Source organism: Fonsecaea pedrosoi, assembly GCF_000835455.1.
Source record: "Fonsecaea pedrosoi CBS 271.37 unplaced genomic scaffold supercont1.2, whole genome shotgun sequence".
NCBI classification, from domain to species: Eukaryota; Fungi; Ascomycota; class Eurotiomycetes; order Chaetothyriales; family Herpotrichiellaceae; genus Fonsecaea; species Fonsecaea pedrosoi.
The window spans coordinates 4,058,593-4,081,385 of record NW_013550614.1 but is presented as its reverse complement, the minus strand read 5'-3'; the positions used below and the strand labels follow the sequence as shown (position 1 = coordinate 4,081,385).

Sequence of the window (22,793 nt, the reverse complement as noted above, 5' to 3'; positions counted from 1 at the left end):
GCCAATTAAAAACTGCTTTGAGCTGCCCTGCTCGAAATGAAACCGTTCAACAGCCTTCCGGTGGAGTGATTCTAGTCTTCTTCATCGAGCTGCGGTCGTCTTGTCTGAAATGATCGGCGTGAAGGACGAGAAAGGGAAAAGGTGTCTTGAATCATAAAGGTCCATGAGAAAGCCGAGTCTCGCTTGTGTGAGGTCTTGCATATGGCCGCCGTGGCGCTTATGGTGAGCTTCATGGCACGCAGGATTAAATACAGACGGTAAGGGTCCTTATCTTGTTGCCAGCGCTCCGTCTCTCGATCGCAGCCAGCCCTCCATGATGGCCCAATTCAGCACCACGCAAGTATTCATCGGCGTTGCAGGCGTCCTTGTACTAGCCCTGCTCGTCTACAGATTGTTCATTTCCAAGTCGCAATCCAAGAGCGGCCATTCCCTTCCGCCCGGTCCTACACCCAGATTCTTGGTGGGAAATCTACCCGACCTTCCTCCAGCTGGCGCCAAAGAATGGCTCCACTGGCTCAAGCACAAAGAGCTTTACGGCCCGATCAGCTCCCTCACCGTTTTGGGCCAGACCATGATCATCATCAGCGATCAGAAGGTCGCGGTTGACTTGATGGAGAAGCGTTCCGCCTCTCACTCATCGCGACCAAAGCCGGTGTTCGGGGCTGACATGTGTGGATGGAACCGGATTCTAGGACTGATGCCATACTCGAACAAGAGTCGGGCTTACAGAAGAGCGCTACATACTGTGCTTGGCACATCCTCTGCCATTGATCCATTCCGGCCACTCATTGAGCTGGAAACACGGCGTTTCCTGCTCAGCGTGCTTGAGAATCCTCAAGAAGTGCTGCACCTTATCCGCACCCAGGCTGGCTCTATCATTCTGAAGATCAGCTATGGCTATTCGATTGAACCGAAAGGGCGCGATCCGCTGGTAGATCTTGCAGAGCGGTCCCTCGATCATTTCTCCAAAGCTTGCACGCCGGGAGCCTGGTTGGTGGATGTGATACCTGTGCTCAAGTATCTACCTGACTGGCTTCCCGGCACTGAATTCAAGCGTACCGCACGGGAATGGAAAGCGACTCTTGATACCGTTTCGGAGCTCCCGTACAAGTACGTGCAGCAAAAGCTTCGCGGCGGGGTGGCTGAGCCTTCATACCTCTCCAAGCTCCTTCAGACTGAGGATGGATCACCTCTGTCGCCCGAGGCCGCAGACGTCGCACAGTGGTCCTCGTTCTCTCTGTACGCAGGAGGCGCCGACACCACCGTGTCGTCCATGGCGTGCTTCGTGCTGGCCATGACGCTCAACCCCGAAGTCCAACGCAAAGCCCAAGCCGAAATAGATGCTGTGGTTGGCTCTTCTCGCCTGCCGACCTTTTCCGACCGCGAGTCCCTCCCCTACGTCAACGCGCTCGTCAAGGAGGTCCTCCGTTGGCATCCCGTGGGTCCCATGGGGGTGCCTCACCTGACGACCAAGGCCGACGTCTACGAAGACTATTTCATCCCCGAAGGCAGCGTCCTGATCCCCAACATCTGGGCCATGCTGCACGACGAGACCGTCTACCCCGACCCGGACAAGTTCGACCCTTCGCGCTTTCTCGTTCCTAACCCACCCCCCGAGCCTCGCAACATAGCCTTCGGATTCGGCCGTCGGATCTGCCCAGGCAAGCTGTTCGCTGAGGTGACACTCTTTTCGTCCATCTCTGCGTTCCTGGCCGTCTTCAACGTGCGCAAGTGCGTCGAGAACGGTAAGGAGGTTGACCCCGTCGTGGACTTCGACACGGGCATCATCAGCCACCCGAAGCCGTTCAAATGCGACATCGTCCCGCGCTCGACCATCCACGAGAAGCTGATCCGATCTGTGGAGATTGAGCATCCCACCCCAGAACATGGCGATGCAAAATACTTGGCTCACAGCGTCGCGGTGTAGGACAGGTAGGAGGTTGAGTCTTCACAGTGGCTCTATTCATTGTGGGCAGATTGCCTTGGTTATGTGGCGAGGCGTTGTGAGATCTAGTTGAGAATCCAGCCTGTGGGGAGAGGTCAAGACCAAGTAGCTGCGAGTATGATAATACCGAAATTCGTATATTGGCCGGAACTGGAAACCGAAGAATTGGCGCCTCATGCGCCCCTCATTCAGTTCAGCCTCGGCTCCGCACACAAATCGAGACGCGGACAGAACCACGAGTTGAATAATGACGAACAGACAAGTAATTACTTGGTAGACGAATATCTTCGCGGCCGCAACAATTCTCGTGCGCGTCCTCTTCGCTGACCGCCTGCTCTGACTCTCGGTGGCCCAACTGTAATCAGTGCTGGCCTCGCCTCGTTGATCATACAGCCAGCCCTCGGCCCGCCAGTCTTTTAAACACACGGAGTGCTTAGCCTTTTGACGAGATGTGCTTCTAACCTGGTACCACAGCGTCCTCTCTCACGGAGTTGTCAGCTGGGAAACATGTCCCAAGCACCCTCCCAGCCTGCGGAATGGCTCGAGAGCTACGCGACGAACCGGCATGACTGGCGGCAAACGACAAAGGACGGCCGGGTCGTGTATTACCGCCGCATTGGCATCGTCGAGGGCCTGTTCAACACGGACGGCACGGAGTTCGAGGGCAGAGCAGATCTCACGATGCACCTGCACGTGGAAATGAGGACTTGTCTGTCCCCCGAAGCTCTGAGGGCTCGCATCTTGCTCGCCTGGAGCGTCATGCGCCAGAAACACGTCCTCCTCTCCGCCAGAGTCGCCAGTGCGGCTGACTTTTCCGGCGGGCGACAGTCCTCCTTCGCACCCGCAGAGCGACTATATGTCTTTGAGCCGAGCAACGACGCGCAAATGATGTTGGCCGAGGCGAAAAAGCACGCCGTGTTCGTCCAAGACTGGTATCCGCGGGTGGACGTGGACGACTTCTTCATCCACACGCTGAACTCGAGTCGGTGCATCGATGAGGCCCACGCGCTGAGCAGGCTCTATGTCATGCCGATTCAGAAGGATGCGGATGGCCTGCGTCAGCTCCACCTCATGTTCATCGCTGGACACGAGATTGTCGACGGCCTGACCTCGATGCGGTGGATGTCCTCGTTCATCGACCTGCTCAACCAACCAGCCGAGCGACTGTGCTCGGAAGCGAGCCATCTATGCACCACCTCGCCGGTCGACAGGCTTCCGCCCGCGCAAGAATCGTTGTATCCCCCGATGAAAGGATCTCGCGCGAGACAGCGATGGTCGTGGCTCCTGACTCGCATGCTGCGCCACACCAGAAAACCACCTCCAGCGTCGTTCCAAAACCCGCTTCGACGAACGACGGCACTACCCCGAGCCGTTCCCCCCGACCCAAAGTTCTCCAATGTGCTGGAATACACTCGGAGTCCGCCACTGAACACCTTCCCCCTCCGAGCGACCCTTGGCCCTGTCTCTACGAGGAGGCTGTCCAGAGTGTGCCGCGAGGCCCGGATTAGCGTTGGGAGTGGGTGCTTCGCGCTGGTGGCGCTGGTGATGATGCTATTCGAGGAGAAGCGCCACCCCCATGTCCCCACGCACGAGCGTCTGCCCTTCGTGGGCTCCTTCCCCGTCAACCCGAGGCCGTTTCTCAGCGGCACCCCGACCACGGGCAAGGAGGACAGTCTGATGCTGGCGTTCAGCGACGGCGTCACCCTGCCCTTCTTGACCGGCGACCTGGACCTGGAGGGCCGGCTGCGGCTGCTGGGCAAACAGGCGCACCGCCAGCTGCGCCAGTACCAGAAGAGGGCGAAGAGCGTGCAAGAGGAACGCCACCTCGGCTCCAGGAGCCCCAGCCAGCTGCTGCCCCTGCTCTACCTGTCCACGTTGGAGTATCTCGAGAGGAAGAGCCCGCAGGCCAAGAAACGCGGCTGGACCGTCCAGGGCCACTACCCGGCCAGCACGGGCTCCGGGCTGGCCACCTGTGGGGTGAGCTCGGTGGGCGCGCGAGGATCCTTCATCGCCTCGGGCAAGTACGACACGAGGGGCGACTCTTCGGCGTGGCCACCACCACCACCACCACCATCGCCAGGACAAGCGGGTGAGAATCCTGGGCCACGAGACCTGGTGGCCGACTTCCGCGATCTGCACACCACGGTCCGCGCGAGGGATGGCGAGTTTCTCGCCGGGGTCGTCGGTGATGGCGACTGTCTGATGTTTGGCGTCAGCTACGACGGATGTGCCGTTGACCCGGGTCGAGCGAGCGAGTGGAAGCTCGTCATGGAGACGATTCTCGAGGAGGCAGACCCTGCTCGGCTGATCTCCAAGCTGTGATGTATGCCCACTTCCGCGGCCGCGCGGTAGCCTACGAAGACGAGGACGAGGGACAAGGACAAGCAGCACATGAGTGGTGGACTGATTCACGACCCAGAGGACAAGTGCACACGCAGCAAAGAGGAGGATCAGGAGCCACCCCCCACACGCATCCAGTGGGCGCAATCGGTGAGCGTGATCGTGAGCGTGATTATGAGCATGGTTGTGCCGTCAATGCATGCATGCTCCACGGGTATCTTCTCGGGTCATGCTCTGTGGAATTTTGCCCACCCCCCCCTGGTCCTCATCCTTTCCTCTTGTCCTTCCCCTTTCCCCTCTTGAGCACGGAACTTTGTGATGACGGTGGTGGCGGAAAGAAAGCGGTTTCTCCATCGTCTCACCTTTCAAAAGCTCTACTTGTAGGCAATGAGGTAGGTAGGTAGACAGTTGGGACTGGTGATTCGGTGGAAACAATGCTGCTGGCCAGGGATTTTACTCCAGAATTGATGGACCCCCCATCGTTACAGTCGCGAGGATTTTACTTGTGTACCTTGTACCTCTTCCATACATACATACCTTGAGTATCTCGCCCTTGACCTTGTGTACTTGTACCAAAGTGGCTGTCGCGGCTGAACATCACGGCTGTCTCGTAAAATATAGCAAGTGAAGTGAAAGTGAAAAGGACGACAAGTTATTTTTCGTAGCACAAATGTGAATTGCGAATTTGTAACCAAAGCACCACATTGCATGGCTCTGTGGCTCAGTGGGCTCATTTCATTTGAATGAGCGGTGTTTTGTATGTACGTATACGTTAGGTATATGTATGTATGCCTCCCAAAATACCAAATCTCTGACATGGCTCGTACCAGTCAAGTCATTGTCGACGATTGACAACCTGTTCACCTTGTGCGTGGTCCACTTGCTTGTTCAGGGGTTGGGGGGGGGTCTCCTCTATTCCCATATATCAGAGTAGAAATGCGGCATGTACTTGTTGTACCTGTACTTTGTTCTCGGATACCAGGATGAACTGACCGTGATATCGGTGTTCCCATCGCTCCCCCGTCCCCGGGTCAGTGAGGGTGAGGCATCCCCTAGAGAATATACCTGAAATTCTCGCTCGAGTCGGTCTCGGCGCCGATCTCGTCCTCGGTGTTGACAATGTCCCTGACGGGACCGTACTTCTCGTCGAGTTTCTTGTTCAGGTGCTTCAGCCAGGCGACCTGGGTCAGGGCGAGGAGGGAGGCGAAGGTGCAGAAGCCAAAACTGATCCAGAAGCCCTTTTTGTAGTGGGGGGCCTCGCTGGCCGGGAAGATGTGCGTGCCGACGAGGGGCCCGCACTGGCCGACAAAGTTCATGAGGATGAAGCCCGCGCCGCGCTTGCTGTCGCTGCCGTTGTTGTTGGCGACCCACGACAGCACGAGGCCGATGCACGGGTAGAGGCCGCCCGCGACGAGGTACAGCGCAAAGTATTTGACCCCGACCACTTCGACCAGACACAGGATGAGGTAGCCCACGGCGGCGGTCCCGCTGCACATGGACAGGAAGATGCCGCGGCGCTGGAAGTGGTCCGAGAGATGGCCGACCGCGAGCACGACGAGGCAGGCAAAGAGGTAGGGCGGGGCGGACAGACCTTGGGCGTGGAGAGCGGTGAAGCCCATGCCCTGGAGGATGGTGGGCGTGTAGATGGGCAGAGAGGCGTAGCTGACGTTGCACGAGAAGTACATGAGCGTGGGCAGCCAGTTCTTGAGGTCGAGCAGTGATTGGAAAAAGTTCTTCAAGTTGATCTTCCGGTCGCGCTCGACGTTGCCGACCATCCGAACCATGCGGGCTCGGGCAATCTTCTTTTCCTTCTCGTTCAGGAACTGGCAGTCTTGAGGATTGCTGGGGAGCCACCAGTAGCCGAAGAGACCGACGGCGACGGCAGGGAGACCTTCGACGAGGAACAAAGCACGCCAGCCTGCGATGGCATGATGATGTTTCGTGACAAAGTAGGCAAAGGCTCCAGCAAAGGAGGCGCCCAGGGGGGCAATCGACACATACCAGCCGAGTCGTCGGCCCATCTCTTTGCGGTAGTAGAAGAAAGAGAAGAAGTAGGCCAGGCCCGGGCTGTAGGAGGATTCGAAGATGCCCAACAGAAGTCGCAGGACCAGCATGCCCGCAAAGTTTTGAGCTGCGCCGCAACATCCGGCAATCGCCCCCCAGATGATGATGACGGTGGGCACGTAGTACCGAGCGGGAAAGATCTTGTAGAAGACAGTCTGCCAGTCGAAGAGGATATAACCCAGGTACAACGCAGTCAGGAGCCACTGATATTGGCTGTCGCTGAGACCCAGATCTTTGGACATGCCTGCGGTATTTGCGTTCCCAATGTTGCCACGGTCCATGTAGGCTAGGAGGTATGCCCCGGATACATAGCCCAGGACGATGACATCGATCTTCAGGAGCATGCGCTTTTCCTCGGCGTGGGTGTAGTTGAAGGCGAGGGCCTCCAATCTGCCGACGGCCTCAATCTTTTGCTCATTCTCGGGGGCGGCGATGATGTCCTGGCCTTCGACATGGGAGATGTCGGTCTTGGCTTGGACGACGGTGTCTTTTTCGGCCATGCTCGGATAGCTTGCTCGATGGGAGAGAGGGAGTGGTCAGAATCAAGAGGAAAGGATAAGAGTGTGAGACTGGCTGATGACACGAGGACTCGTCCTACCGCTTTATGTAGGCTGCCAGGGGGAGGCTCTTCAAAGCACCGTTCCTCATCCAACCTCCTGGGGTAACGGCAGTAGTATCATGGCCTGACCCGTGGGGAAGATCTATCCCAACGTCCCAGGAGAATCCCAACCCCCACTGGGACTCTTTGTGGATCCTGTGGTGATCAAATCTGGGGAAAGCCTCTTCGGCGACTCTCCGGGCGGGCAAAGTCCCTGCAAGGGTCCTTCGGCCTCAACTGCCGCAGAAATCGGGGTTGTTGAAACGAGCCGGTTTGGGACATGCTTTCTTAGAGCCCAAAGAGACGGTCGGGGAATGGCCGGCTGGGCAAGTTCAATCCTCGCGTGGGGGATTGTCGAGCGATATCGTCGCTGCACGTCGGGGTCAGTCGCCGTGTCATTGCCCTTTTAAAAAGAAACATAGCCCGGTCCCGAATTTGACAAGGCATCGTGACAATTTGACAACTTACCGTCTTCCGTCTGTTGAACTTGAGTCTCAAAAAATGCCTTCATTCAAGATTTTGGTCCTTCCGGGAGACCACATCGGCGCTGAGGTGATCCGCGAGGCTGTCAAAGTGCTTCGTGCGGTAGAAGCCCATCCATCAGTGGCCAAGCAAAACATCAAATTTGACCTCGACTTTGATTTGTTGGGTGGCCAGTCTATCGATGTCCACGGCATCCCTCTGACACCCCAGGTCATTGAAAAGGCAAAGAACTCGGTTGCCGTGCTCTTTGGCGCGGTCGGCGGTCCCAAATGGGGCATGACGGGCGCCTTGCGGCCAGAGACCTCGGTGCTGGACTTGAGAAAGGCACTGAATTGCTGGGCCAATATCCGACCATGCAAAATCCCTTCTCCCGGGGTTGCCAAATGCTCGCCTTTGAAAGAGGATCTTGTCAAGGGAACCGACTTCATTGTTCTGCGAGAAAACCTCGGAGGCGTGTACTTTGGCGAAAAGAAGGAAGAGGTCGACTATGCCCATGACGTCTGGGGCTACCACCGGTGGGAGATTGAGCGCATCTCACGAATGGCGGCCTATCTGTCCCGCAAACACGGAGGCTCCAAGGGACCCAGCAAGATCACTTCTGTCGACAAGGCCAACGTGCTGGCCGTTTGCCGGCTGTGGCGTGAAGCCGTGACAACGGTACACGACCGGGAGTTCTCCGACATTCCACTCCATCATCAATTGTCCGACTCATTGGCCCTGATAATGGTCAAGAACCCTCGGTCTCTGAACGGCATTGTCATGTGCGACAACATCTTTGGGGATTTGTTCTCGGATGAAGCAGCCGCTGTGGCCGGATCACTGGGTTTCAGTCCATCTGCTTGTCTGTCTGGCATTCCAGGTGAACCACTCTCTACCGGCATGTATGAGCCTAGTCACGGCTCTGCACCAGACTTGCCGCCCAACAAAGCCAACCCCATTGCGACCATCCAAAGCGCCGCCATGATGTTGCGCTACAGTTGTGACTTGGACTTGTTGGCAAATGCCATTGACGAGGCTGTCAGTATCGCACTGGATGACAAAGCCTCTGGCGGTCTCGAAGTCAGGACCGGCGACATCGGAGGCAGTGCCTCGACAACGGAGATGGGGGATGCTGTGGTGACTGCCCTCGTGCAGATTCTGGATAAGGCGGATACAAATGCCATCTCTGAGAGCGCTAGGCTGTAAGGCATTCCCGATAGGATCAGTAGATAGTGGACCATGAGTTCGAATCTGATGCTCTCCTTGAACCCCCACGGATTCTGAAAACGCCGCACAGTATCTCTTCCCGGAAAACCACGTGGAGCTTTGGGGGTAATGCACCGTCTGGTTAAATACAAGTCGATCGGAGCTTGATCGTCACCGACATCTGAAAAACCCCATGATCGGCAGCCCGAGTTCCTCTGTGAGCCCCCCCCCCACGATACCGGCCATTCCCCGGACACGTGAACCATATGATAGATAGCTCTTGTCGCCAGTATGTTTGGCTTGAGAACTGGCCCTGAAACGCACACGACCAACTTCAAACAAGTCAAGTCGAGCCAAGCAACCCCAATATGCCTCTCACGTTGTACGACAAAATCTACCAAGAGCATTTGGTAAATCCTGACGACAAGGCAGCACCGCTGTTGTACGTGGATTCACACCTGATATTCGAAGTGCCGACGGCCCAAGCATTTGATGGACTCAAAAAGAACAAGCGTCCAGTACGGAGGACGGACTTGACATTGGCCACAGTCGATCACAATGTCCCGACCGATGACCGCTCCCAGTATCGGGACGCGGCGTCTTTCGTCCAAGAACCACAGGCCAGAACTCAGATCACGTTGCTTGAGCAGAACGTCAAAGAAAACAACATCAGGTACTTTGGCATGCCCGATCGCCGCCAAGGTATTGTCCATGTCGTAGGTCCGGAGCAAGGGCTGACTTTGCCGGGATCTACACTGTTCTGTGGAGATTCACACACTCCTACCCACGGAGCAGTTGGTGCTCTGGCTGTCAGTGGAGGAACGTCAGACATTGAACATGTACTGGCAACTCAGACTGTGCTTCAGAAGAAGTACAAAAACTTCCGCGTTCGTGTCGAGGGCGAACTTGGTCTCGGGGTCTACTCCAAAGACATCATCTTACATTTGCTCGGCAAAATTGGCACAGCGGGAGCCACGGGGTGTGTCATCGAATTCTGTGGATCGACAATTCGAAATCTGTCCATGGAGGCGAGAATGGTGCTGTGTAATATGAGCATCGAAGGGGGGGCACGGAGCGGCCTCGTGGCACCTGATGAAGTGACCTTTGAATATCTAAAAGGGCGACCTCTTGTTCCTTCGGGGGCCGACTGGGACAAGGCTCTTGCATACTGGAAGACGCTGTATAGCGATGACGATGCGCACTGGGACTATACTGTCGACATCAATGCTGCCGACGTAGTTCCTTCGATCACCTGGGGAACCTCGCCGGACGATGTCATCCCGGTCAATGGCAGGATCCCGGACCCAGCAGAGTATGAGGAAAAGGAACCATTCAAAGCAGCTGCAATCCGTCGGTCGCTCAAGTACATGGACTTGAAGGCGAATATGCTCGCGACGGATATCAAGATCGACCGTGTATTCATTGGGTCTTGTACGAACTCGAGAATCGAAGACTTGAGAGCTGCCGCAAGAGTGGCAAAGGGCAGGAAGGTTGCAGACTCGGTCTATGCGATGGTCGTTCCAGGTTCGGGGTTGGTAAAGCAACAAGCAGAAAATGAGGGTTTGGATGTTATTCTCAAAGCCGCCGGATTCGACTGGCGAGAGGCTGGCTGTTCTATGTGTCTGGCCATGAACCCTGATGTCCTCGCCCCAGGGGAGCGGTGTGCCTCGACGACCAACAGGAATTTTGAAGGAAGACAAGGACCTGGAGGCCGGACTCATCTCCTTTCCCCAGCTATGGCAGCGGCTGCTGCTATCAAAGGCCACTTTACCGATGTCAGGGACTTCTTGACCTCACAGAACGGATCCCTTGGGGTGACACAATTGACGCTCGAGGGTGAAAAGGTCCGGAGCTATGGCCCAATTGAAGCGGCCACAAGCGCTCAGCCTTCTGGATCTGACGGCGGAGATGATGCTATTCCGAAACGGCCATCGGAGCAAGCCCTGCGCAGTGTGGAAGGGATTCCCAAGTTTGATGTAGTTCGGTCTGTACCGGCTCCATTCGACATGCAAAACATCAACACCGACCTCGTGATACCCGGAGAGTATCTCAAAACCACAAAGCGGACCGGCCTAGGGCCGCATCTGTTCCAGGAGCTTCGGTATAACAGCACAACCCATGAGGAGGTTCCCGAATTCGTTCTGAACCGAGATCCTTATCGCAAATCCAAGATTCTAATATGCACCGGGGAGAACTTTGGGTGTGGTTCTTCGAGGGAGCATGCTGTCTGGGCGCTGGTCGATTTCGGCTTCCGCTGTGTTATCGCTCCTTCTTTCGCGTCTATATTCTTCAACAACTCTGGCAAGAATGGACTGCTAGCGATTCCTCTTGACGATGCACAAGCTCTGCAAAAAATCCATGCTGAAGGTCTCGCCGGACGCGAAGTTGAAGTCGATCTGCCCAACCAGGAGATCCGCGATGCCAATGGCAAGTTGATCGCAACATTCAACATGGATCCATACACCAAGCACTGCCTGGTCAACGGCCTGGATGATATCAGTAATACCCTCTTGAGCGAGGAAAAGATCTATGAATTTGAAGTCAAGCAAAAGTCGAAGTTTCCATGGCTGTTTGGCCGCATTCGGAAACTACAGTCACCGAGGCGTCTTGGTCTTTATCTCCCAACAGCGCAGGACATCTTCGACTGGTAGGGGGCGGTATAGGGCAAGGAAGGGAGGTACTTGGAAGCGCCCACCACATAGAACCTGTTGATACCAGTCAGCCATAGTCTAGCAGATTGCTTTCGTTAGGCCAAGAAGGCTGTCAAACCCCAATTTCTGATAGCCTCCCATCGAGTCGTCTTCGAAACTTGAGCTCGGTTCTTCGGGGTTGAGCCCCCGAAGTCGTAATGAATTTGATATGCGACATGCTCGAACGGGTGGTCATGCCGACATCGTCCCAAGGAAAGCCTGGAAATGCACATAGCGGAGAGCGGAGACTGCTCCCCACGCGAACCAACCCCCACGAGAATGAAGACTCCGACCTTTGGAGCTGGGGCTGGAGCTACGCCGAAAGCGGCGGCGTCGGGCTTTTGCCGTGTGTCGTGGGGAATCATTGTAGGGCAGGGGCTGTAATCCGAGAAACAGAAATGCAGTGACTGAACAGCAAAATGCTTTTTTTTGGAGGTAGATAATAAGTCGAGAAAACGAGAGCAACGTCCAGATCAAAGTTCACCATCGAGAGGAATGTCAGCATGACGATCTCTTATCCAACAGTATCACCGCTTCGCTGCGGCTATCTCTCGCCTCCAGCATGGAAGTTTGTGGCGGATGCGAAAGAGGGAGAGAAACTGACCATGCCGTCAATGGCCTTCTTTATCCAGCACCCGGCATCAAAGTCGAAAATTATCTTTGATCTGAGCATCCGGAAAGATTTGACCAAATACCATCCCGGGCTACAAAAGCACCTCGAGACGCGGCACCCCTTAAGCAGCCAAGACGATGTGAAGTCGGCGTTGGCACTGGGAAATGTGGAAGCCTCACAGATCAACTATGTGATCATGAGCCACGTGCACTGGGACCACGTAGGCACTCCGTCCGACTTCACCTCCGCAACTTTCATTGCCGGCCACAATACGGGCAAGCTCCTCAGAAATGAAATGGGACCAGACCTGGCAAACCCTTTCTTCGAGCCCGACTTGTTGCCAGCGGATCGCACGATCGAGTTACCGGCGGTACCAAGCTCCAAAGCCAGTGAGGTGTTTGACGAGGCGCACGGGTGGTATTGGCAGCCCGTGTCTCTGATCCAAAATGCCATAGATATGTTCAACGATGGCACTGTGTATATCGTGGATAGCCCAGGCCATTTGCCGGGACATTTGAATGTCTTGGTCCGAGTGGCCGTCAACAAATGGGTTTATCTGGCTGCTGATGCTTGCCACCACATGCGGATTTTCAACGGCGAGACGGACTTCGGGGCCTGGACCGATGAGAAGGGACGGATGACCACGATTCATAAAGACCTCGAGGCAGCATACAAGACGCTAAACATGATGCGCGTGCTGAAAAGAGACGGGCTGAATGGCGTCCCAGTAGAGATTGTCCTCGCGCACGATGGGGAGTGGCAGGAGAAACACTCGGACCGGTTCTTTCCCAACCATCTGTGAAGGGGTTAGTGATTAACTTGCATTGCATAGCATTTGATATCAATCAGTGCACACGGGGCGTAGCTGGCGGCATGAGCGGGCTCAATATACAATGTGAACTAGCCAATAGGGCACTGATGTGACGAGGTGGTAGCGGTTCCGGCTCCTGTCTGCCTCTAGGGAGAACTGCTGTATGGCAGTGACATGTTCTGTGATCTTCCCCATGTATCGGTACCAAGGTAGAGGGCCCTCCTTGCCGCGCCAATGCAATAGTCCAGGGCGTAATACACGTGGGATCGGTAATCGTTATCCCGAAGCGATATCTCTCCATGCATGCAAGTACACAACTGACGAGACAGACCGCCTCACGAGCCTTGACATGGTCTGCCCACCTCTCGGCCCGATGAGAATCGTTCCACGGGCTTGGGTCTCAACACATCTCTCACTGGACATGGTTCTCTTCAAGTGCCACATTTGGAATCCCAGCGGGAAGTTGCTGAATCACAAGCATGGGGGTCGTCATGATCCCAGTGGCGGGGGTTAGACTGACCCCCACAATAGAGGATCGATAGCATTCTGGAAATGACATTGGGGACGTTTGGGGATGGCTGTTCCCTGGCGAGCTGGTTTCCCCCAGTAGGATCTCCCTCCTTACATGGTGGCAGAATGGCTGGCAATCCACCGCGGCAATTCTCCTTTTTCGAAATAGCTGAGGAGTATGTCACCGTCGTGGCCTTGTCATGGGGTTCTTTGATGGTATTGCCAAGTCAAAAGTTGCAGTGTTGCGGTGTTGCAGTCTTGTAGTCAGGTTGGAGTATGTCGAGTCTGTCCTTCAAGCTTTCTCCAAGACTAAAACGAAGGGCAGAGAATCGCGGGGATTTTAGAGTTTCCGGCTCTGTCGGATTGCGGCGTTTCTATTCGTTCAAACTGATCAAACTCCCAAAGTCTCGGCATCAATTCCGCTCCGCTGGCGGGTCGCGAACTTTTTTTCCCGCGGACGGACGCGTGGGAGTGCGAAATTGAAACTGCCCACGCCCTGACTTCTGGCATAGGAAAAGGTTGTGACAGTATGAATGCAGTGCAGGGCACATTGATGCCCTTTCTCTACCCTTGCCTCTTGCAGCCCTCCTCTCTAAACTGCCTACGCGTTCAAGCACGTCGGATTCGATTCCACAACCGTCTCCGCCTGCGATACCTACATCAAACATGTCGACTCAATAAACCTCCCACTCTCGAGACGAATCCGTCCCCACACGATCCTGCTCTCGAGGCTTCCACGCCGCCCACTCATGCTGCTTTGTCACACTTGAATCCTTCTCCCGACGACTACTCCCGATCGATCTTCATTGACAAATGCCAAATAACGGTCCACGCAGGCTCCGGTGGGAGCGGGTGCGTTTCGTTCCTCCGCGATGCTCATATAGCCGATGGCCCACCAAATGGCGGTGATGGCGGGTCTGGCGGAAACATCTTTATACAAGCTGTCCCTGGACAAACATCTCTCCACAAACTTGCCAGACGAGGCATTATAAAAGCGGGACGCGGGATAGGAGGCCAAGGAAAGTCCCAGGGAGGACGCAGGGGGGAGGACATCTGTGTCCAAGTCCCCGTGGGGACGGTCGTGCGAGAAATTTGGCGGAGCGACCCCAGTGTGGAGGAAGAAATTCGTATCAAAGAACTCCGCGCGATTAGTGACGAAGAGGACCCCCTTAAGATCCCAGACAACGGGCTGAGAAACAAGTTCATCATCTATGCCGGCGCCACGACCGCCAACGACCGCAACCAGATCTCGTCGAATTTGCCCTCCCTCAATTCCCACTTGCTGAAACCGAGAAGATCACATCTTGCCATTCTCCAACCTCGCGCACCCATCCACCTCGACCTAGACAAGCCAATGGACAAACCAATTCTCCTTGCCGCCGGAGCCGTGGGTGGACTGGGAAACCCACACTTTGCGACGAAATCCGACCCGAAGCCGAAGTTCGCGACCAAGGGTGAATTGGGTGTGCGGATCAAACTCGAATTGGAACTGAAGCTGTTGGCGGATGTGGGACTGGTAGGTCTGCCCAACGCGGGCAAGAGCACATTCACACGGGCGATATCGAATTCGAGGACGAGGATCGGCGACTGGGCATTCACCACTCTCTCACCCACCATCGGAACGGTCATCCTGGACAACAACGAAGGGCGACCGTTGGTGCGCTCCGGCGTGCCAGCTACAGACTCGAGCAGCCCCTCTTCATCCGGAGGTATCGTGCCTCGTCAATCTTTCACCGTTGCAGACATTCCCGGGCTCATCGAAGATGCCCATCTGGACAAAGGCCTCGGCCTCTCCTTCCTCCGACATATTGAGAGGGCCAGGATCTTGGCATTCGTGGTCGATCTATCTGCCGGAGACGCCGTCACGCAGTTGAAGGCCTTGTGGAAGGAAGTTGGGGAGTATGAAAATCTCAGGGATCGGGAAGTGAGTGAGCAGACGCAGGCGAGGCTGATCAATTGGTCGCCCTTCGAAGCTCAAGCAGCGCCGCCCGCGGAGGACGAGCTGTTCAACGAGGATGGAGAGAAAATCTCGATTTTTCCGTCTGGAGCGCCCTCTCGATCATCCTCAACACTCGACCCGTTGACGTATCCTCCGATCAGCGCGAAACCCTGGTTCGTCATTGCCACGAAGGCAGACATCCCCCAGTCAACGATTCAAGCGACCGCACCGGAAGAAGCCGAGGCCACATCCACACAGGGAAACTTTCTGTCTTTGGCAGCTTATATAAAACAGGTGGCGCACGGGGAAATCGAACACCCAAGCGGGAAGCAAAACGGCTGGCGGAATCGTGTCGCAGCGATACCTGTTAGTGCAATCAGGGGTGAAGGGATCGACAAGGTGATTAGATATACAGCGGGCGTTCTGGACAGTCTTGTCGTTGGTCGCTAGACTTCGAGATGCTATAAAAGGGGCCGATAGAGGGAGGCAAACTGAGGAAATTCAAAGCACCATGGGTCGTGAGGCCTAAGGACATAGTGTACAACATTTTGATTTTTGAAACATACAACTCATAAGGTAGTGTATCAATGGTGGAACCGTGGACGTGTTGAAGATGCAGTGGTATTCAGCTATTCAGCCCTATAGGCACTAAGGCTGCTCTCTGTGAATATTCTCACACGAAGCTGACAGCAAGCCCACCGTGATACTGATGCTATTACGATGAGGTCTTTAGGACACATACCGTCCCTCCCTCCACAAGAAGCGCAAGAGCACGTACACCTTTCCTTCTCTCACGAAACCCGAATGAACAATGAAATCAACAGTAGCACACGCCAGCTTATTGATTCGCTGACATACTCCTTCGATATTGCTGAGCGTTGGCGTGCAGAAGATTCTCTCTGCGCAACAACTCTCTGCCCAATCTTGTTCTTGGAGGAGTCAACCACTAGAAACTCCTACCTGGAGGTCCGAAGCTATTTGGTTGGCCGACAATGCCACCCAGGGGACTGGTATGGTGGATATGTTGGCTGTGACCCAACAAAGGACTGCCTATCTCGCCAACGCTGCCTCTGGGTGGGTGGCTTGGGGCATCCTCGACAAATTTGATCACTTGTCCTCTGGCTTTGTCGATGATTACCTCGAATGATCCGCCGCCATTCTGTGAGTTGCCCTCGGTGTCGCAAATTCCAAGCATCTCCTCCATGGAGACTGGTGGTTCGCCTGGTGCTTTGAGACTCTCCAGCTGTCGGAGTACATTCTGCACTGGATGATACCCGTCGGCACTTGCAACCGGGATTTGTGACAATTGACGGCAAGCTTGAACAAGCATAAGTCTCACTGCGATCGGTCGTGGGAGATGGGACCTTGAAATGGTTTGAGGCCCAGAGCCAATGGCTCCGAAGGGGGGTTGTCCCCAACCCGGGCTAGGACGTTGCGATCCGTGTGGACCCCAACCACCAGTAGGACCCATGCCAGGGTTGAAGCCGCCCCAACCAGGATTCCCCATACCAAATGGTTCCTGCTTGTGCTCCGGGAAGCTACTCGCGAATGGTATCCTTGCGGAACCAGGCGGACCGAGAGGCGGAAGGTTCATGCGTGAATCCGAATTCCCCAAGAAGGGCGCATCTGAATCGTCCAACAACGCCTTGCTACCGAGTTGTGTGGCCAGATGATCAATATCCCTGTCCGGAGTCTTGTTGTGTGGTTTCTGTTTGTCCGGAGTGGTACTGGATGGTCGTGCGATGGGTCCCAGCCCAGGTCTGCCTATCGGAGCCTGCTCGCTGGATGGCTGTCTGGAATGTACTTGAGGCTTGGGCACTGGTTGCTGATTGACCATGGGAGGTGCCTGGTTAGGAGGTTGTGGGACAAAGGGCATTTGTTGACCCGGTTGGAATGGCCTCGGAAACCCCGGAGGATACTGCATGCCGTTCTGGGAAAACCGCTGCTGATTAGCCATCGGAGGCCCTTGGTACATGTGCATCGGGGGCATCATGGTCGGCATCATCCCTGGAGCACCCATCGGAGGTGGCCCACTTACTCCCAATCCAGGCAATCCATTCATGTTGAATGGATATTGCCCCCGGCCGTGGTTGTTCAATGGCGATCTCGGGGCGGAGGGTTGCGGGTGGTGGAGTGGTGGAGGCTGGCCTTGTGCTTTCGCTGGCTGTCCAAGGGCTGGCGTTTGAGGCATGGCGACGTTTGCTGGAGAAGCAGAGCTCTGGGATATCTCAGTGCTAGCTTTCTGTGACCGCGGAGATGAGCCATGAGAATGCTGGCCAGGTTGTGAAGGTTGTCGGTTCCGTACAGGCGTCGGGACTTTCGGAGGGATAACCGGTGTTGCAACAGACACTTGAGGGGACTGTATGCTTGGACCGCGTGATGGAGGCTGCAAGCCAGGAGGAAGCGCCACAGGTTGCTGCTTTGTCGGGTGTTGATGGGCGGCACGTTCTCTGGCTTCCTTTTCCGCCCTCAGAGTCGCCTCTTTTTCTTTCCGAGCCTGCTCCTCCCTCACTCTTCTCTCCCGGTCTTCCTTCGCCTTTCGCTCCTTGGCCTCCTTCTCCTTGGCTTCTCGCTCTTCGCGCTCTTTCTTTTTCGTCTCTTCGCGTTTCTGCCGTTCTCGCTCCTTGGCTTCCCGTGCCTTGCGCTCCTGTTCGGCTTGGCGCTCGCGTGCTTCCTGTTGCTTTCGATGCTTCTCAGCTTCCTTGCGAAGTCTTTCCTCCTCGACGGCTTTCTTCTCGGCCTCGCGCTTTTTGCGTTGCTCTTCCCGGCGATGTCGTTGTTCCTCTAGCCGCTTTTCTTCGAGTTCTCGCGCAGCTGCTTCCTGAGCAGCTTTTTCGGCCTCCTTCTTTGCTTTCTCCTCATCTTTCGCTTGTTTCTGGAGTCGCTTCTTTTCCTTCCGCTTAGCGGCTTCTCGGGCCTTCTTTGCTTCACGCTGCGAGTCAAGTCGGCTCTCTTCGTCTAATTCCTCGAGTAGCTTTCTCTGCCGTTCGGCGGCAACCTTCTCTCGATAGGCTGTCAAGACACGCTGTTCAAACATTCGAGCGGCAAAGATTTGGAACATGCGTCGACCTTCTTCCATGCGCTGTTCTTCGGTCATGGAATCCTAAGGCAAAAGTGTCAGAAGTTTTGCAGACAACAATGAAAGCCTCCACTGACCATATCGTCCCCCTCAAAATCATCCTCTTCTTGCGAGTCATAGTCCTCGTCATCTTCCTCATCGTCATAGTCATCGTCATCGTCTATGGGAGGATGATTGTGACCTTGATGAATGTCTCGATGAGCTAATGACGAGGAATGGTAGCGAATATCTTCCTCACGTTGCATGCGTCTCTCTGCCAATTGCTCCATCATGTCTATGAAGTGTTTTCCATCATTCTTCAGCAAGTCGTCCGCAACGGTGAGTATACCATCTGTAAAAGCTGTTAGTCCATCAAACAATTCATAAGAACATGGCAGCCAGACCCTTCACAGTAAGACTGTTGCCGAATTGGAAAAAGTCGGGCGGACCAGGCGGCAAGCCATGATCATCGAGTTCTCCTTCATCGTCGCTATAGCCGTCGTCGTCTTCATCGTCGTACTCGTCATCGTCCTCGAGATCCTCCTCGTCGTCTTCGATCTCATTGATCCGACTTCGCGAAGGGTACGACCCGGCCATGGGATGTGCTGTTCGTTTAAACGGAGGACGAGGAGGGGCCATCATCTGAGGAACATTGGAGAGGTCCGAGTTGTGGTTGGCAAACTGTTCGAGTTCCTCGTAGTAAGCGTCGTATAGCACCTCCAATTCTTCCTCAATAGCCGTGCGTTTTCGTCCGCATACGGAGCAGCTGCATGAGTGCTTCTGCTGTTCCTTCATTTTTCGCAGGACCGCTTCCTTCTCAACCTTGACCAACGATCGTCGCTCATCCTCCCCCAGTTCCAGCCAAAACTGCTTGATGTTTTCCCGCTCGGCCTGAGTTGAAGTATTCCAGATGTGATCACTTGAGAGTTTCTGAGATGCCCTCATCGCAGCATTTGATAAAGGTGGAATGTTAGAGCGAGATAGCATGGTTGAAGTCCTCGACAGGGCGTCGTTAGCGGTTTTGGATTTCTTCCGTTTACTGGTATTTAGCCACGAGCTGTCTGGCATCGCATCTGCTCCTTCTCCGTAGTTAGGGTCTTCATCGCCGCTATAGAAAGCTTCTTCCGGACTACCAATATCTGGATAGGCAGGATCTGCGGGATCGGGATAGTCAGGTTCCTCAGTGAAATAACCCTTCACAGGGCCCCGGCCCTGTTTTACAGGCGGTAGTTGTCCATTTGGTTTGCTCTCTGGCGCAGGAACATGACCATTAGGCATCGGTATGTGCGTATTCTCCGCGGCCCGTTTTGCAGCCTCTTTTTCCCGTCTCTTTTGCTTTTTGCGATTTACAGCCGTGGTTTGAGCAGGCTCTCCAGCTGATTCGGTGGTGTCACCGGTCTTCAGATCTGCGTCTGACTTTGCATGTGAGGGCTGGCGGTTCAAAGAAGAGGTCGACGACATCGCCGGCCCGGAACTTTGCAGGGGTTGAGGTTGTGCAGGCGCATTCTTTGCTGAAGTGGTCGCGGGCAACGGCTGTGGTTTGGCTGCGTTCACCTGGGTACTGGCTTTCTTCTTGGAAGGCATAGCGCCAAGCCGTCACTGAAGGACTGCGAGGTTCGATATCGATGTTGATCTTGCTAGGTTCACATCAAAGGCACGGCGGTTTCGGTTGCTGGTGGGGTATCACAAATTGGTAAGTGACGACCACAGGAGATGCAGCAGGGATGGCAAACGGACAAGGAAGGTGAAGGAAGGGAGACGCCGAAGAGCCAAAGGTGTTGAAAAGGAGAAAGCGAGGGTTATGGCGGGACAATGGCGGCTCCAGGGTGTCTGAACGTGAAGGAAGTTGAGTTGTTCGATGTCTAAAGTCCCAAAGTCCAGTCCCAGTTGGGTTCAACTTCAGTTTCGTGGGGCGGCGACGTCCAGTTGAGGCTGCAGTTGCGCTTCGCGGTGCAGTGCCTCCCCCAGGGAAGCTGCGGTGCGGCAAAGGGGCCTTGAAGGCACGTCCAGGTGGCTCGCTGTCCGCCGAGGAGCCGCCAAACAGGGTTCAATAATTGCCCTGTCACCCATTGTGGTACGCCAATTATAGGCCTTCTGCTTCCCAGCCATTGCAACTCCAGTCCTCCGTCTATACTCGTACCACAGCCGACGTCGAGAAAACGCATCTCTGGCACATTTCAAGCCTTGACTAACCGACAGCTGCGATTTTATCATCATCCCCTTCTTGATCCGACGGCAAGGATTGCCCCTTATCGCGAGATCCAAAGCCCTGGTCACCAAGAGATCTATTTGTGGCTGCGCCTCAACCACTGCCTCGTCTCAAGGTCACTACCGTGCCGCTCGGGGTGGATTTGGTTCTCCGTTGGACCCCACGAACTGCCAGCGGACTAGTCTCAGTCATTCAGAAACAAGATAGCCTGTTCCCCAGCTACGGTACAACATCGTTGCAAACGACTGAAACTGCGGCTGGTGGTGCCGGTTGCTGGTGGAGGTGAACGTACCCCGATTGTGGATTTGTTTCGCTGGCTTCGCTGTATGCGACCTCAGTTGCGTCCAGTTACACCAGGCCGCTCCTCCACTCCCCTTTGACTTCATTTCAGCTCGTCCTCACTCTTATCCGCTGCACAACGCCGACTTAAGATCCTTGAAGCCCTCGATCCGCTTCTTCTTTTCTCATCCGCAAAAGCAACTCACCGTCTTCTTCGAGAGCTTCTAGGGCCTGTGAAGCTGTCCTCTCGCCCACCATTCCTGTAGTTCCGTGATCTGTCAGCCCGTGGGACACAGCCCGGACAGCTTCTACCAACATGGCGCAGGACCAGGCACAACAGAATGTGATGAGAAGGTATGTCGGTCCCGTCCACTTTGACTACCACGTGGTGGGAATAGCGATGCCAATGCATCGCTATTCCCCATACAAGGCTGCCAGAGTCGCGCGCTTGGCATGAAATCCAAAGCAATAACTGATGTGTCTATTCTATAGGAAGCTCGTTATAATAGGCGACGGTGCCTGCGGCAAGACATCACTGCTATCAGTCTTTACACTCGGCTATTTCCCCACCACCTACGTTCCCACCGTCTTCGAGAACTATGTCACAGATTGTCGAGTGGATGGGAGATCAGTACAATTGGCCTTGTGGGACACAGCAGGGCAAGAAGACTACGAAAGATTGAGGCCGCTTGCATACGCAAAATCACATGTCATCCTAATCGGCTTCAGCGTCGACAGCCCCGACAGCTTGGAGAATGTGCGACATAAATGGATTGAGGAAGCCCGTGAACGGTGTCCCGATGTGCCTGTCATTCTGGTAGGCCTGAAGAAGGATCTGAGAGAAGACCCGATGGCCATTGAAGAGATGCGGAAGCGGAGTCAAAAGTTTGTTACGTCGCGAGAAGGCGCTGAGATGGCTCAGGCTTGTGGCGCTCGCAAATACCTCGAATGTTCAAGCTTGACGGGCGAAGGTGTGGATGATGTTTTCGAGGCTGCCACAAGAGCTGCTCTTCTGAGGTTTGATGGTAAGCAAGGTGGCGGCGGATGTTGCGTCATTCTGTGATGCACGACACGAGATTGGACTTGGATGAATATGGGCCGGGTTGGAAAAACACAATGGGCGGCTGTTTCCCCTTGGATCAACACAAGTTGGAGGACGCCACCACCGAGGGACTTAATACCGACACTCAAAAATGATGAAAAGGCGGACGTTGTACCTTTCCCTCTTGGACAAATGAAGTCTTGAACCGGGGCACGATGTCTGGGGAGAGATTGAACCATACCAGGCATGAGCTTGAATCTGTGCGACACGAGACGAACGAATTTTTTCATACTCGATTTAGCGAACTGACATCAACGATGGACCTTTCTACTGTATGCCTTCGTCATTTTTTCCAATTCGGGTTTGATGGTCGAGGAAGGTTTGGTCACTGGCGTGACAGATACAAAAAGTTTCCCAAAGCCTTTTCCTCGGTGTATATTATACATGTGTATATATACATTGTCGATTCTTTGTCTCGCTCACTTCTCCTTGTTTGAGAATTACCGTCATGTAGGCACATGCAATGACCTACGCATGCTCGTCCGGGACATATTTGTTGCTCTCGGGCAAATGGGAGGGACTTTGTGTTGAATAGACCATGGCCAGAACTTTGTGTTTCGCCGACAGACCGTTCCGACCCTCACACCCCGACTCTGGCCCTGACTCTGGCATCGAGCTGAAAGAGATTCAGAATATTCGCCTGCACGAGACTCTCGCCCTTTTCCTTTTTTTCCACCCTAATGGAATCTAGAGCACCAAGTAACCCTTTTCATTTCCTTGCGCCCAACCGTCAATATATCCCTTGTGGTGTCCGATCGAACGTGGTGATTGTAGGACTTCCGAGTCCACCATCCACCACAGACAGGCGCGGTCTGTCGGCATGAATGTCTTGTATTATACATAGTTAGTTCCCTTGCTTCGCTGGCGGCTTGAACCAAAATCTCTCCGGCCGGGGTCACTCGATTTCTGTCACCATAAAGCCGGGGTTCCTCTTTGCGTCTTTCTTAAGATTCGATTCGTGTGATCC

At 54.8% G+C, this 22,793-nt stretch overlaps 9 protein-coding genes across 9 annotated transcripts; 7 read left to right on the top strand and 2 right to left on the bottom strand.

The window, feature by feature from the left end:
* Positions 1-316: 316 nt before the first annotated feature.
* Z517_03446 (uncharacterized protein) lies at positions 317-1,927 on the top strand (the record flags this gene model as incomplete). Its single annotated transcript, XM_013432551.1, has 1 exon — positions 317-1,927. One exon carries the CDS (start codon positions 317-319, stop codon positions 1,925-1,927), a length of 1,611 nt encoding a protein of 536 aa, XP_013288005.1.
* Positions 1,928-2,452: 525 nt separating this feature from the next.
* On the top strand, positions 2,453-4,267 carry Z517_03445 (uncharacterized protein; the record flags this gene model as incomplete). The annotated part of the gene is made up of 1 exon (XM_013432550.1): positions 2,453-4,267. The coding sequence occupies one exon, from the start codon at positions 2,453-2,455 to the stop codon at positions 4,265-4,267; it is 1,815 nt and encodes a 604-aa protein (XP_013288004.1).
* Positions 4,268-5,337: 1,070 nt separating this feature from the next.
* Z517_03444 (uncharacterized protein) lies at positions 5,338-6,849 on the bottom strand (the record flags this gene model as incomplete). Its single annotated transcript, XM_013432549.1, has 1 exon — positions 5,338-6,849. One exon carries the CDS (start codon positions 6,847-6,849, stop codon positions 5,338-5,340), a length of 1,512 nt encoding a protein of 503 aa, XP_013288003.1.
* Positions 6,850-7,448: 599 nt separating this feature from the next.
* On the top strand, positions 7,449-8,615 carry Z517_03443 (3-isopropylmalate dehydrogenase; the record flags this gene model as incomplete). Its single annotated transcript, XM_013432548.1, has 1 exon — positions 7,449-8,615. The coding sequence occupies one exon, from the start codon at positions 7,449-7,451 to the stop codon at positions 8,613-8,615; it is 1,167 nt and encodes a 388-aa protein (XP_013288002.1).
* Positions 8,616-8,983: 368 nt separating this feature from the next.
* Z517_03442 (3-isopropylmalate dehydratase, large subunit) lies at positions 8,984-11,266 on the top strand (the record flags this gene model as incomplete). The annotated part of the gene is made up of 1 exon (XM_013432547.1): positions 8,984-11,266. The coding sequence occupies one exon, from the start codon at positions 8,984-8,986 to the stop codon at positions 11,264-11,266; it is 2,283 nt and encodes a 760-aa protein (XP_013288001.1).
* Positions 11,267-11,808: 542 nt separating this feature from the next.
* Positions 11,809-12,720, top strand: Z517_03441 (uncharacterized protein; the record flags this gene model as incomplete). Its single annotated transcript, XM_013432546.1, has 1 exon — positions 11,809-12,720. The coding sequence occupies one exon, from the start codon at positions 11,809-11,811 to the stop codon at positions 12,718-12,720; it is 912 nt and encodes a 303-aa protein (XP_013288000.1).
* Positions 12,721-13,768: 1,048 nt separating this feature from the next.
* On the top strand, positions 13,769-15,628 carry Z517_03440 (uncharacterized protein; the record flags this gene model as incomplete). The annotated part of the gene is made up of 1 exon (XM_013432545.1): positions 13,769-15,628. The coding sequence occupies one exon, from the start codon at positions 13,769-13,771 to the stop codon at positions 15,626-15,628; it is 1,860 nt and encodes a 619-aa protein (XP_013287999.1).
* Positions 15,629-16,124: 496 nt separating this feature from the next.
* Z517_03439 (uncharacterized protein) lies at positions 16,125-19,820 on the bottom strand (the record flags this gene model as incomplete). Its single annotated transcript, XM_013432544.1, has 3 exons — positions 16,125-18,281; positions 18,335-18,588; positions 18,641-19,820. 3 exons carry the CDS (start codon positions 19,818-19,820, stop codon positions 16,125-16,127), a joined length of 3,591 nt encoding a protein of 1,196 aa, XP_013287998.1.
* A 1,220-nt stretch (positions 19,821-21,040) lies between these two features.
* Positions 21,041-21,787, top strand: Z517_03438 (GTP-binding protein rho2; the record flags this gene model as incomplete). Its single annotated transcript, XM_013432543.1, has 2 exons — positions 21,041-21,078; positions 21,217-21,787. The coding sequence occupies 2 exons, from the start codon at positions 21,041-21,043 to the stop codon at positions 21,785-21,787; spliced, it is 609 nt and encodes a 202-aa protein (XP_013287997.1).
* Between the last annotated feature and the right edge of the window lie 1,006 nt (positions 21,788-22,793).